The 13,481-nt window shown below is 41.5% G+C and overlaps 1 protein-coding gene across 3 annotated transcripts in view; it reads right to left on the bottom strand.

Moving 5' to 3' along the window:
- Nucleotides 1-582: 582 nt before the first annotated feature.
- Nucleotides 583-13,481, bottom strand: part of DOCK5 (dedicator of cytokinesis 5) — a 223,743-nt gene continuing 210,844 nt past the window's right edge. For all 3 annotated transcript variants that reach the window (XM_017549772.2, XM_017549775.1, XM_017549774.1), the window contains 5 exons: nucleotides 11,233-11,399; nucleotides 7,029-7,200; nucleotides 6,233-6,371; nucleotides 4,995-5,098; nucleotides 583-4,435 (listed from right to left, as the gene is read on the bottom strand). In XM_017549772.2, coding sequence (XP_017405261.1) covers nucleotides 4,331-4,435; nucleotides 4,995-5,098; nucleotides 6,233-6,371; nucleotides 7,029-7,200; nucleotides 11,233-11,399 — 687 coding nt within the window. In that variant the 3' untranslated portion in view covers nucleotides 583-4,330. The remainder of the gene's footprint in view (nucleotides 4,436-4,994; nucleotides 5,099-6,232; nucleotides 6,372-7,028; nucleotides 7,201-11,232; nucleotides 11,400-13,481) is intronic.

Here is a 13,481-nt window from a genome sequence, read left to right as displayed (position 1 = left end):
CTGAAGTCTTATTTCCTTTATGTGGTGGTTTTTCAACCTTGGCCTAATACTGGAATAATATGGGAGGGACTTTAAAGAAATATGGATGCCACGATCTTACTCCCCATCCTCAGAAATGCTGATGTAATTGGTCTGGGAGTGGCCTCTCCCCAGGTGATACAAACATTTAACCATTTTAGAACCAGTTCCTATCATTTTCATCTAACTTATTTCATGTAAGATATCCCCTTTAACCTTTTTATTTCTCTCTTTACTTGTCTAAATATCTCTGAGGAATGGGTAAAGAACAGAACCTATGTACATTAAATGAAATGCTATCAGAAAATTGTCATGCAGGATGGCAAAAAAAATAGTTGGAAGGGGTGAAAAGAACCAAGTGGTTTGTAATTTTTCTTATTTCTGAGCAAAGATGACTCTGGGACCCCACAGTGCAGGTTTAACCTAACAGGACCTGTAAGGAAACAAGCCAGAAAAATGCTGGGTGTAATGTGTTGTGAAGGAGGCATGGATAAGGAAAAACTGCAAAGTTTAGGAATGAGTTCATTTCATTAAAATAAGGGCAATAACAAACTAAACACACAATAAACTTTAAAATACATTTCCATTTTTAATTTAAAAAATAAATAACAGCAAATCTGAACAAAATCTTCCTACTTCAATGCACATCTTCTTAACTGTCCATGTTTGAAACCCAGCTAGTAACAAAATCATGGCAAAGGCATTTTTGACAAAGTTTAGATGAACAACTCACAAAATATGGCGAATAGTTGAATTTGAACAGCTGATACTGCAGATCAGCCTTGGCTAGATCCTAGGCGTCAGAGCGAAGTCCTGAATTTCCTTTTGTAGATTAGAATTGATGGTTTGACTCTCAACCCACCCAAACAGAAGCTTACCTTTTCCAATTTAATTGTAAAAGCCAGACACTGCAACTTCTGACTCCCTGGTTCAACAGATTCTCCTAAATTCTCAGTCTCCCCAGTAGCGGTGATTACAGGCATGTGCCACCATGCCCAGCTAATTTTTGTATTTTTAGTAGAGGCGGGGTTTCAGCATGTTGGCCAGGATGGTCTTGATCTTCTGATCTCATGATCCGCCTACCTCAGCCTCTCAAAGGATTACAGGCATGAGCCAAAATTAGAAATCAGCCAGTGACATAGGGGCAACTAGAGGAGAAGGACTCTTTCAGCTTGCAAAGAGTAAACAAAGGTAGATTGTTGTCTCAAATCCTGCTTTACATCTTCTTTTTCCTTATGAATTTGCAGCGTGGCTACAGTTTTTAATGGGTTTTCCTGGCAGGAGAAAATGACTGCAATTCTGGAATCAAAAGGTTAAGGTGAAGCAGGAGGAAGCACCCCATGGCCCAGCAATCTTATTTAGGGTTTCATTTTCATCTGGTACCACTCCAGTTCCAATCCTACTGCACACCAGAGTGAACTGTCTTTGTATATTTGAACACACTCAACTGCTACAAATCAAGGGCGAGTACAGTGACTGGCATTCCATAAGAACTTGATATATGTTGAATAAAACAATTCTTTTTAAAAAGTCTCAAAGCAAGACAAGTCACTAGAACACAGATAGAGGAAAAAAAGATGTAAAAACAACACCTCCAACCATACACCAGTATTCACAAAAGTGGTGGTAATTTTAGGGCTCATTTCAATGTCTTTCAATGCTCTAGAGAGTTCTTAGCAAGAAAAACAAAGATCAAGTCTCTTTTTTCCTCCCTGCTCCTTATCTCTCTATATTCAATGTAATCATGAGGTGTTTCTTTGCAGTTCTTCTCTTTGACTTCAGGACAGGCATTACTTATAACTTTTTGTCAAATTTGACTTCCTACCCAACAGTTTCCCCAAAAAATGAACCTTCCATCATCTGCTGTAATCTCTTAGTCACAACACTTCCTGGAATCCCTTTTGTTCAGGCAGGAGAGAGCTATTATTTCCATTAAGGTAGAAAGGGAATCATATGGAATAACATGTTCTATTAAAAAAAGAAGGTATCCAGATGTATCCTAGCTTCCCAGCCTCTGCTCAAAGACCAGGCTGTGGGATTCACTTTTACTGCTGCGGAAGGACAGCCTTGAGGTTTGTTTTTTTTGGTGACCCAGTTTATATCTTTCTATTTTAATGGCGGCCTGTAAAATAGACTGTGGTACAAATGCCCCCAAGCCGGTCTGCTGAGTGACTTCTCAGAAGTCGTGCCAGGCTCTAGGTAAGCCCTACCTGTCCTTTCTGTTGGCTCCTCCTTTCTCTACAGCTTAAGTTCTTTCCATGTAAAATCCTCTTGAGTTCTTATTAAGTTTGTCTCTAGTCATAAATAATCATGTAAAAGACTCCAAAGGAAACCACCACTTGGAGAAGGACCACATGTGCAGAACTAACTGGCACTCACATTCCAAACTACCTTGGAAGAAAAAAAAAAGTATCAGTAATGCTCTTAGAAAGTTCCAGTTCTTACTCAGGCCTAGCAGAGAAAAGCAAGGACCATCATGTGAGTCTCTCTTCCCGTATTTCATCTCACTAAAACCTCACAGCAACTCACGCAGGAGGCATTATCCCCATTCTGAAAGGTAACAAAATGAAGATTCTGATAATCTCAAATAATTTCTGTTTGTTTGCAAAGTTAATAGATGTCATAGCTGAGATTTGAAACCAAATGGGTTTAATTCCAAAGCCAGTCATGTTTCCATGCTAGCACACTGCAGGTTCTCCTGGGTGGGCGTAAAGGGTCATCTTTTCCACACCCCTTCTAAAATCTGCATACGCATTTCTGAAGTAACACCCTGGACACATCTGAAAGCTTTCTGCTTCCTTGCCCTTTGTGATGAACTGAAAGGGTGGCGGTGAAACAGGAAACAAAGGGAATCAGGCAGGCAAATGCCAGCTCTGACAGCGGAAATCTCTTTCTCTGCTCTCTTCACTTCCTTAGTGCAAAGGACTCTGGGCAAGGTTGTGGAAGAGACCACTATCGAGCTTCGCCCAGTGATGGCCTTTGGATTCACAGTCAAAAAGCTTTCTGCTTTGCCACAAATATCTCAGTTGCATAGAAGTATCTGGGACATTTCAAATATTGTTCCAACCGGGAGTAAATATTAAAGAGTTTGTCACGAGTTGTCTTCTAGAAGTTACCTGGGTATAGCCTAATTCAGCAAGCTGGGTTATTAGAATCTGTAGTACAGTTTTCTGTGTGTAGCCTCAATTTCCTTACCTACTAAGTAAGGGGCTGGTTGGTTGATCTTTGAGGCTTCCAGCTCCAAACGTCTAAAACTTCATGTGGCTATTTATGTATGTAATATTTGGTCACCTAAATCACTCCATTTTTTTCTTCTGAAAGGAATACGATTAGTACCATTAGCAAGTAATCAAATTAATTCCACAATCAAGAGGAATAAATAATGGAAGGGAGATATTGCACTGTATTCTCCAGGGTAAAATCAGGTAGCAGATGGGGCTGCTGAGTCATCCAAACTGGGTCTAGAAAAGAAGCTGCTGAATCCGACTGCTAAGTCCCTTGTAGCCAGTGATTTGCGCTCAGAGGAGGTTACAGGACAAAAAAACCGCATGTGCAAAAGGAAGAGCTTCAAAGAAGTCCATAGGGAAGGAGTGGCTGCAGTGCGTGGAAGGCGATTAGTCAGCAGAGTGGTGGGAGAGGGAGACGACAGCTGTCCCGTGCCGCAAGAAGATGGAAGATGGGAGGACGCAAGAACTCAGGGCTCACATGTGAGTCCATGCTCTTTCAATAATGACAGCCACACGTACCTGAAAGCAGCTGATCTCCATTAAAAACGTGTGTTCTTTTCCTCAAAGGAGACACAGTCGACATCAGAAAGATATGATTATTTCAGCTACCAAAGTGTATTTGATGTCCATATTTTCCAAGATACAATATAGGATGGGATGGATGTGTTTGCACGAGAAAAATACCTAAGTCTCAAGCACAGCTTTTCATAAGCAAAGCAAAAAATCCTTCCAAGCAGTAGATTACAGGCATTGCTCCACCATCAGTGTGGAAGAACTCGTCCAGGCTTGTGCAGACCACCATGTCTCTGTGGTACAGGCTGACATTTAACAATGGTGAATGCGATCTCTTCTTTGAAAAATTCAGAGGATGTGGCTGTTCTGGAATTCTATGTGGACTGGAAGGGAGGTGACATGGCCTCAAACATCTATCAAAGAGAAGTGTTTGGAAGAACAACTGGTTTTGAGCTGGTAAACATAATCCCAGATCAGGAAACGCAGTCAGCAGGGAGCCCTGTGGAATGAGGACACTGGCTGGAGGCCAGTTCTCAGGCAGCAGCTGTCTAAGGCACTCTGTGTGCATCCCCTTACTGGGATGCAGACTGGGAAGTAGGGATGCCGGACTTCCGAGCCTTTGGAGGTGGAGGAGGTGGTGCTTTCACTTCTCTTCGGACAGGCAGTGGGGGAGCGAGCTGCAGGAGCAGAAACAGAAAATTAGAAGCAGGTCTTAGTTTTCTTCCCAACTCTGCCTTTTCCTCCCAGTTCCCACATTCTGCTTTAGCTTCTTATTGATCTGAGTTTATCTACCCAAGCTTTGCAAGGTGAAATGGAAAACTATACTCATTTGTCCTCGTTTCCCATGAGCTAATCAGACATACACACACATACACACACACACACACACACACACACACACACACACACAATTGCACTCCAGCCTGGGCGACAGAGCCAGACCCTGCCCCCACCCCCACTCCAACCCCCCAAAAAAGTGAACCAGGACTCACAACTTATTTCACAGGTACCCAGGATGAGGTACAGAGAACACTTGCTCTACCTTTATCATCTGCTTGAATGTCTGTCCTTCCCACTGAAAACTTCTCTATCGCTTGTGGTTTCAGGAATGAGCCAAGAATCAACTGCAGTGACAGGTCTATGAGCAAGCCTGCCCACTAGAAATCCTGGAAAACCCGATGCTGCCTGCCAGGAGTGGCACTCCCTGGCCATAGTTGCCAGCTGTGGTTTCCCTACCTCGGTGGAGTTCCTCTGGCTGCCCTCATAGGGCTTGCTTTTAGGGGGAGGTGGCGGTGGGACGGGAGTGGCCGCAAGTCCATCTGTCTGCAACGATGGGGAACCTAGAAAGGATACAAAGGGCACACGGGCAGAGAGAGGCACTGAGCAAGGAAACTCACAGAAACGCTGCTGGCACCGTAACACCTAAGCCAACCTGGTCAACCCACTTGTGAAAGCCACATTCTGTGGTTTCTGTGGATAGAATGAAGACTTCTCACCCCACGTTACACAGGTAATGCCCTTGCCAGAAAGTTTCAAGAGCTTCACAAGATGTTCTGAAGTAAACACTTTATTTTTTCTTCAGGGTTTTGCAATTAAGCTAAAGATAAGAACATTTTCTGGAACGTATGGTATTATTCTGTTCTCTGATAGAGCCCAAGTGCTTAGGAAAATATTCACTTCCTCCAGGAAGCTGTAACTGATTAACTCCTGGTTGACAACTGTCTCCCGTCTGGCTCTGAGAAACCTATCCCTCCACCATGTCTCTGGACAATGGGCGCCTTGCAATTCTTCTCAAGTGTTGTGCACTGCTGGCTCCTCAAGCCAGACTGTAAGCAGTAGATGGAATGGGTCTATTTCTAGTCCCTGTTGACGTCTACCTAACCTACCGGTTAGCTTGTAAGTTACTTGTTATCTGTCTAGTCCTAGAGCAGATCTGTCTTATTTATACCTTCACAATTATAAAATGGACCCTAACGCCCTTTGGATCACTCTCCAGAAAAGTTGTTTTTGTTTTTTTTTTGAGACCGAGTCTTGTTCTGTCGCCCAGGCTGGAGTGCAGTGGTGCAATCTCCATTCATTACAACCTCCGCCTCCCGGGTTCAAGCAATTCTCCTGTCTCAGCCTCCTGAGTACCTGGGATCACAGGCACACACTACCACACCTGGCTTGAGGTCCCTCCATGTTGGCGAGTCTGGTCTCAAACACCTGACCTTGTGATCTACCCACCACAGCCTCCCAATGTGCAGGGATTACAGGCGTGAGCCACTATGCCCGGCTTACTCAGAAAAGTTTAATGAGTCCTAGTGGCCACCTTGCCAAATGCCAGTCCAACTGTATTATACCCACAACCACTGAATTGAACCAGTTTTACAATGGCCTTACATATGTGGTGGCTGGTTTAGTTACAGACTGCCCAGCTTCATACACATACTCCGTACTAGTGAAAAGACTGTAAGGGATACAGGAAAACTTACTTAGGGTCCTAGTGGCTTTGGGAGTGAGTGGAGGTGGTCTCAAGGGTGTTGACTGAGGAGGTGAAGAACCGTGAAATGGTGATAGCCGATTATCTACCAACTGGAGACTCTTTGGCCTTTGTGCTTTTTTGGCTGGGCTCTAGGACCAGAGAGAAAAAGAGAGCAAAACATTTTCACGGTGAGGAAGGCTGAGCTCAACAATACTCTCATCAGCCTTGTCTTCTGAGCAGACACTTGGAAAGGACTTAACTCAAGGAGCGATTTTTAAACTTGCTACATTGTCATAGGGTGGGCACCACCAACCAGGCACTAACTAGAACCACTGAACCACAGATGATTTCCTGGCTGGCCACAGGCCTGATTTCCATCATAGTTGGACTGTGTCACTTAAGTTGGAAATTAGCCACCCTGACTCTCAGGAAAAGGTGGTCTTCCCACATTTAACAACTTGATGTGGCTTATGGAAGAAAAATACCTTTTTAAAAAATTAAAGGAGAGAAATGACAATGTTTGCACTGACTCAAGGGACAGAGTGGTGAGAACCACGGCTCTAAGTATCAACCCACGTGTTTACATTGTGGGTACAAGATCTTCAGTGATACTGATTTATGGACTGGAGCTCCTTGGAATGTGCCTTCCTTACCACAACCTGCGGTCTATCACTAACCCAGGCTGCTGAGTCCTGAGACAAGCCACAGCCCAGCTTCAATCTGGGAGGGGATGGTGATGTGCCTGGATCCAGGGAAGGTGGGGGCAAGCCTCCAGAGATTTATTTTTCTCTTTTTTATTTTTTTACCATCAAATCAGGTTCTGGCGCTTTCTCTGCAATGACCTGGGACTTGCTCAGACTCCAGTCTTTTCTCTTACACTTGCTGATTCGGTTCTCGCTGCTCTCCTCTTTGAGGGACAGATCTTCAGCTCTGGCCCCTGACGAGGCCCTGCGCTCCAAAAGTGGCTCCAAGATTGAGCTATTGGCCAGGAACAAGGACAAACATCACGAACACTGATCACCTTGCAATCAAAATTCACGATGAAAGTACAAGCAGTTATGACTCTTTAGCCTACCTTTCTTTTCTTTTGAGAAAGGGTCTTACGCCCATCAGTCAGGCTGGAATGCAGTGGTGGGATCATAGCTCACTACAGCCTTGACTTCTGAGTAGCTGGGACTGCAGGTGTGCACCACCATGCCCAGCTAATTTTTTTTTTTTTTTTGAGACAGAGTCTTGCTCTGTCACCCAGGCTAGAGTACAGTGGCATGATCTCGGCTCACTGCAACCTCCACCTCCCGAATTCAAGTGATTCTCCTACCTCAGCCTCCTGAGTAGCTGGGACTACAGGCATGCGTCACCACTCTAGGCTAATTTTTGTATTCTTCAGTAGAGATGAGGTATCACCACATTGGTCAAGCTGGTCTCTATCTTTAGACCTCATGATCTGCCCACCTCAACCTCCCAAAGTGCTGGGATTACAGTTGTGAGCCACCACACCTGGCCAATTTTTTGTATTTTTATTTTTTTTAGTAGGGATGGGGTTTCACCATGTTGCCCAGGCTGGTCTCAAACTCCTGGGCTCAAGCGATCCTCCTACCTCGGCCCTCCCAAAGTGCTAAGACTAGAGGCATGGACCTATGACTTCACTCTGATTCGAAATCTAAATTTTTAGTTACAAGTGAACAAACATCTCAAGGTGTTAATGTACAGAAACAAGACCATCAGATGACTGGACGAAAATATTAGTGAGTATCTTATCCCAGGAAGAGAAGGTCTTAATTCAAATTTATAGACAAAGACAGAATCCTCAAAGTAAGAGATTCAATAGGCGTCTTTATATAGTGGGTAACAGCACAACTCTGGAGCCAGAAAGCCTGTGTTCAAATCCTACCCACAAACTACATACTACTAGAATGTAGTAATCTAGATGACTATATTCTAGAAGTAATCCCAGCACTTCTAAGAATGCATCCTAACTAATAGGAAAGCTACATGTACAAATATGTTTGCTACAGTTTTTAATAAAAATATATTCTACACTGATACAAGTTACATATTTTGTATTAAAGTCTATAATGAAGTTTTTCTTTAAAAAGGATACAGCTTAAATATTCTATAGTAGGAGAAGAATTAATCATGGCACATTTGTATGATATAATGTCCACTGCCATCAAAAATGATGGTACAAACTGATGATAATCAAGATTACACAGCAACATGAAAAATGCTTGTAATAAAAAGATGAGAAGATAACAGCAAAGTACCAAACTTATATCTATGCTATAATTAGAACTATGTAAAGATATGTATATCAACGAAAAGGATGTATAAACAATTTAAGAAATACTACATATTTGATTTCCAGGCAGGATGGCATTCAGGTAGGTTATTTTTATGATGTGAATATTATACTATGGAATTAAACATTTGTGAATAAATGGTGAGTCAACTGGTGACTTATATTCAACACTATCTTAAATACTTAATGATTTATAAATGCTCATCACCTATATCCTATTAAGCAGTATGCCACAAAAGGATAGATGCAATGCTTTTCTACTTGTATAAAAAGTAAACATACTTTTTTTGGTGTTATATAACTGAACTTTAACAATGGTTATCTTTGAGTGATGAAGTTATAAAGCATTGTTTTCTTTTAAAAGTTTCCAGTACTTTAGCAATATATTATTTAAAAATAGTAATCTCAGGCAGAAAGAACACAACTATAAATTAACTGCTTTCAAATATTTTAAATTTGAACATATGGAAAAGCATTTTATATTTTTGGCAAGGAAGCCTCAGCATCAAAAAGCCATCAGTCTTCCTAAAGCTGGTCCATACATTTAACATGATTCTAATATAAAAAGTAATAGGTTTCTGGACAATATCCAACAGCAACACTAGCAATGAGCAACACTAGCAGATTACATTCTGAAAAGGAATATTAGAAAATAAAAAATGTTTTATATCTATAGTAATTAAGATTGCATAGTTCTGATACATGAATAGACAGGTATATCCAAGAAATAGAAAAAAAAAGTCCACAAACAGACTAAAGAGTATGTAGAAATTTAATTGGTTATGATTGACATTAAAAAAAATAAAGATGACTTGCTCACTAAATGTTTTAAGAACTGAGTAGCCATTTGGAAATAAACATGTTGGCCCCATACCTAACATCTTATACTAGAATGAATTCCAAAGGATTACATACAAAATTGTGAACAGTGAAATCCTAAAAGTCAATGGAAAAAAACCAATATGTTTTTTGTTATCTTAGAGTGGGAAAGAGCTTTAATTGTGAAATAAAATGCAGAATTCATAAAATAAAAAATTGATTATATGACTATATAAAAAAATCAGCACAACTCGGTAACAAATTAGGAGCAACAAATTAGAAGTCAAAAGATAGAGGGGAACTGGGAGAAAATATTTCCACTTATTTCACAGAAAAAGGGCCAACAATTCAACAGAAAAAAGTATCTGACCACAGGTCACAGGAAATAAAACATACACAAATGAAAAGAGGTTCCACTTCAGGCCAAACAAGAAAAATCAACAAAAACCAGAAAACAAACAAACCAAAAATCTATACAAGAAAACATTTTCTACCTACCAGATTGGTAACATTTAAAAAGACAGAGTACAGTTTGGGGGCTATGGTGTGAGTAACTAGGCACTCCTGTGTGTCACTGGTGGAGTGTAAACTGGTATAATCTTCATGGAAGTCGGTTTAGGAATAATTTTCAAAATTGCAGATATACATCTTTGACAGAGAAATTTCACCTGTGGGATTCTTTTCCCATATTGATATACTTGTATATGTACAAAATAACTTGTATTTAAGGTTATTCACTGTCACGCTCAAGTGACAGTGATAGACTGAAACCAACTACATGACCACCAGTAGGCACTGGTAGAATATACAGGTTGAATACAGGTATTGATCGACTTACGACCTATGCAATTTACGACCATTCGACTTTATGACCACAATCGCTAGCCACGACTGCTCCGCGTCTGGCAGCACAAACGTTGCCCAGCTGGGCGTATGACAGTGCGGACAAGCTTCCGTCAGCACTACCATCTCCGCGTGCATATAGCCTACTCAACTTAAAATCAAATTGTGTTACGACCAGTCTGTCGGAACCAATCGTGGTGGTAAGTTGAGCACTAGCTGTATTTCTAATCCCAAAATCCAAAATGCTCCAAAATGGGAAGCATTTAAATGCTGACATGACGCTATAAAGAAATGCTTACTGGAATATTTCAGGTTTGGGGTTTTGGGATTAGGGATGCTGAACTGGTGTTATACCAATATCCAAAAATCCTAAAACAAATGAAATCCAAAACACTTCTGGTCCCAAGCATTGTGGATGAGGAATACTTTACCTGTATCGTGCCACATACATACAATGAGATATATAGTTACAGAAAGATAAAGAGGGGGCTTTTTATGTTCTGAAATGGAGTGAGTTTCACGATATTATAGCAAATGAAAAAAGCAAAGTAAATTCTACCATTCATATAAAAAAAGTGTGGGGAAGAAAATATAATTAGGCGATGCTTGTGAACCTATACATAGCTGCCATGGGGTACCAAGAACCTGAATGTCAGCATCATTTGGCTCTGGGGGGTTCTGTGAGTGGGAAGTCTGGGGTTAAAAGGAGATTCGTTGTTATATATCCTTTGGTACTTTTGGAATTTCGTATCATGTGATTATAAAACCTATTCATAAAATAAATATAAAAATTTATTTTTTAAAATGGAAATGAAAAAAATAGGTAATGACTATAGGTATGTAATAGTGTGATGAGATTATGGGTGTTTTTTTGTCATTTTTCATTTTTACTAACTGCTATTATTCTGCTAATTGTGACATTCCTCATTAGGGAAACAATGGGAATGACCCAAAGGCTATTTTTCTTAAATGGGGTGATGTGTGGCTAAAGGCAAACATTAGTAAGTCATTAAACCACCCTCCCTGCAGCTGAAAGATCAAACCCTTACCCATCAGATACCGGTCTGGAAGGAGCATTGTCAGATGAGTTTGAAGAGGTGGAAACCACAGAGGAAGTGACTGAGGTGATGGACAACCTCCGCAGAGTGGAAGACATGATGTAGGGGAGCACAATAGACCCTGTGCGGCTTTGCTTCCTCTCCGTCAAGTTGGGTGGCTGAAAATACACAACTCCAAAGGGTTAGTGTGCTTGGAATTCAGCCCCTATGAACTGGCGCAGCTGCCTTGTTTGCTTGTGGCTAACCAGTACCCATCTTTATTGGCTGGCACTCAGTTCTGATGGGCTGGTGCCTGTGCTGCCTCTATTGTTAAATACTGCAGATATTGACATTGTTAGCTATGGGTACAACTTAGGTTAAACCTCTCGGATTCTAAGACTAGAGACAAAGTTGTCATAATTTTCTGCCACCTACATGAGAGAGGAAGAAATTAAGATGTTCCTTAGACTCTCCAATAAATAGCAAAACCTTCCATCTGCTTCCCCAGCTCAGCTTCTTTCAGCTTTTTAAAACATGCAATATTGGGGTAAGAGAACATTTTTAGATTGACACCGTAGACATGCAGCTTAACCTGGTGAATCCTACGTTCTCTAGAAATGTCACCGGTAGGATTATCCCCAGATGCCACCATATGAAACTGACTCACTAATACTGGCCTAGTTCTAATAATGACTAAGCTCATTAAATTGAAGACACAGTCTTTGCTGTCTAGGAATGTGTGTGCAGAAGAGAAACGCTCCTAGAAGAAACCCTTGAGTAGCAGAAGGTTAGGAGGCACAGTCTTAGGAAGAAGGCAGGACTGAGCACTGCGATGGCTGAAAGAGACGGTCAAAAGATGCCCTGGAGGAAATGGTACTGAAGATGGGCAGACAGCAAACAGGGAGAAAAGAACATGAAAAGAAACACAGAGCTTTGTTTGAGGAAATAGTATTAAAGTCAGGGGTTTAAGAATAAGACCATTACAGGACTGGGCATACTGGCTCACATCTGTAATCCCAGCATTTTTGGAGGCTGAGGCAGGAGGATCACTTGAGTCTAGGAGTTCAAGATCAGCCTGGGCAACATAGCAAGGCCCTATCTCTACAAAAAAATTTTAAAAATTAGCTGGGTGTGGAGCACACCTGTAGTCCTAACCACTCAGGAGGCTGAGGTGGGAGGATGGCTTAAGCCCAGAAGGCGAGGCTGCAGTGAGCCATGATTGTGCCATTGCACTTCAGCCTGAGTGACAAAGAGAGAGCCTGTCTCAAAAATAAAAACAAAACAAAAAGAATAAGACCATTAAAGAGAACAGGATGAATTCAAAGAAAAAAATGCAGATAAGTAAAGCTAGAATGTATTGCACCATCACCCACTGCAGAGAAAAGGTTAGTACATGCACTATTCACTCAACTGCTCAGGAGGAGAAAAGAAAATTGTAGCTGTGAGGAGCTTGTCAAAAACAATTAGGAAAGCAGCTACAGGCATGTGAAATGTAATTCATAATTGCTTCTTCCCTTCAGAGGCGTGAAAACTGTACACTTTTCATCAAAATAGATACAATTTCCTAAGATTAGGAAAAAATAGAAGAATTTGGCCAGACAGGACAAGAATAACCAGTGTCTGGGATTCAGAAAACTCGGGTTTTTTTTGTTTTGTTTTGTTTTGAGACAGAGTCTCACTCTGTTGCCCAGGCTGGAATGCAATGGTGTGATCTCGGCTCAGTGCAACTTCCACCTCCCAGGTACACCTCCAGCTGTAGCCTTCTGAGTAGCTGGGACTACAGGTGCTCACCACCATGTCCAGCTGTATTTTTAGTAGAGACGGGGTTTCACCATGTTGGCAAGGCTGGTCTCAAACTCCCGGTCTCAAGTGATCAGCCCGTCCTGGCCCCTTTGTGCTAGGATTACAGGCGAGAGCCACTGCACCCCTAATTTCTAGTAGAGTGGTTTTGATTTCTAGTATAGTGGTTCTCAAAGTGTTGTCCCCAGACCGGCGGCATCAATATCTCCCAAGAACTTCTCAGAATTGCAAATACTTGGGCCCCACCCTGAGATCTGTGGAATCAAAAACTCCAGGGTTATGGCTCAGCCATATGTATTTTCACAAGCACTCTGGGTGGTTCTGATGGTTGTTCAAGTTGGAGAACCTCTGTCCAGCACAAGGACTGTTCAAGGTCACCGAAGGGGAACATGTTGTTTCCCACCAGTCCCAGTATTTTCTTTTTTTTTTTTTTTTTTTTTTTTTTTTTTTTTTTTTTTTTT

Source organism: Cebus imitator, unplaced genomic scaffold (assembly GCF_001604975.1).
Source record: "Cebus imitator isolate Cc_AM_T3 unplaced genomic scaffold, Cebus_imitator-1.0 Scaffold221, whole genome shotgun sequence".
NCBI classification, from domain to species: Eukaryota; Metazoa; Chordata; class Mammalia; order Primates; family Cebidae; genus Cebus; species Cebus imitator.
Note: the sequence above shows the minus strand (reverse complement) of the source record. Positions and strands in the feature narration are given on the sequence as shown.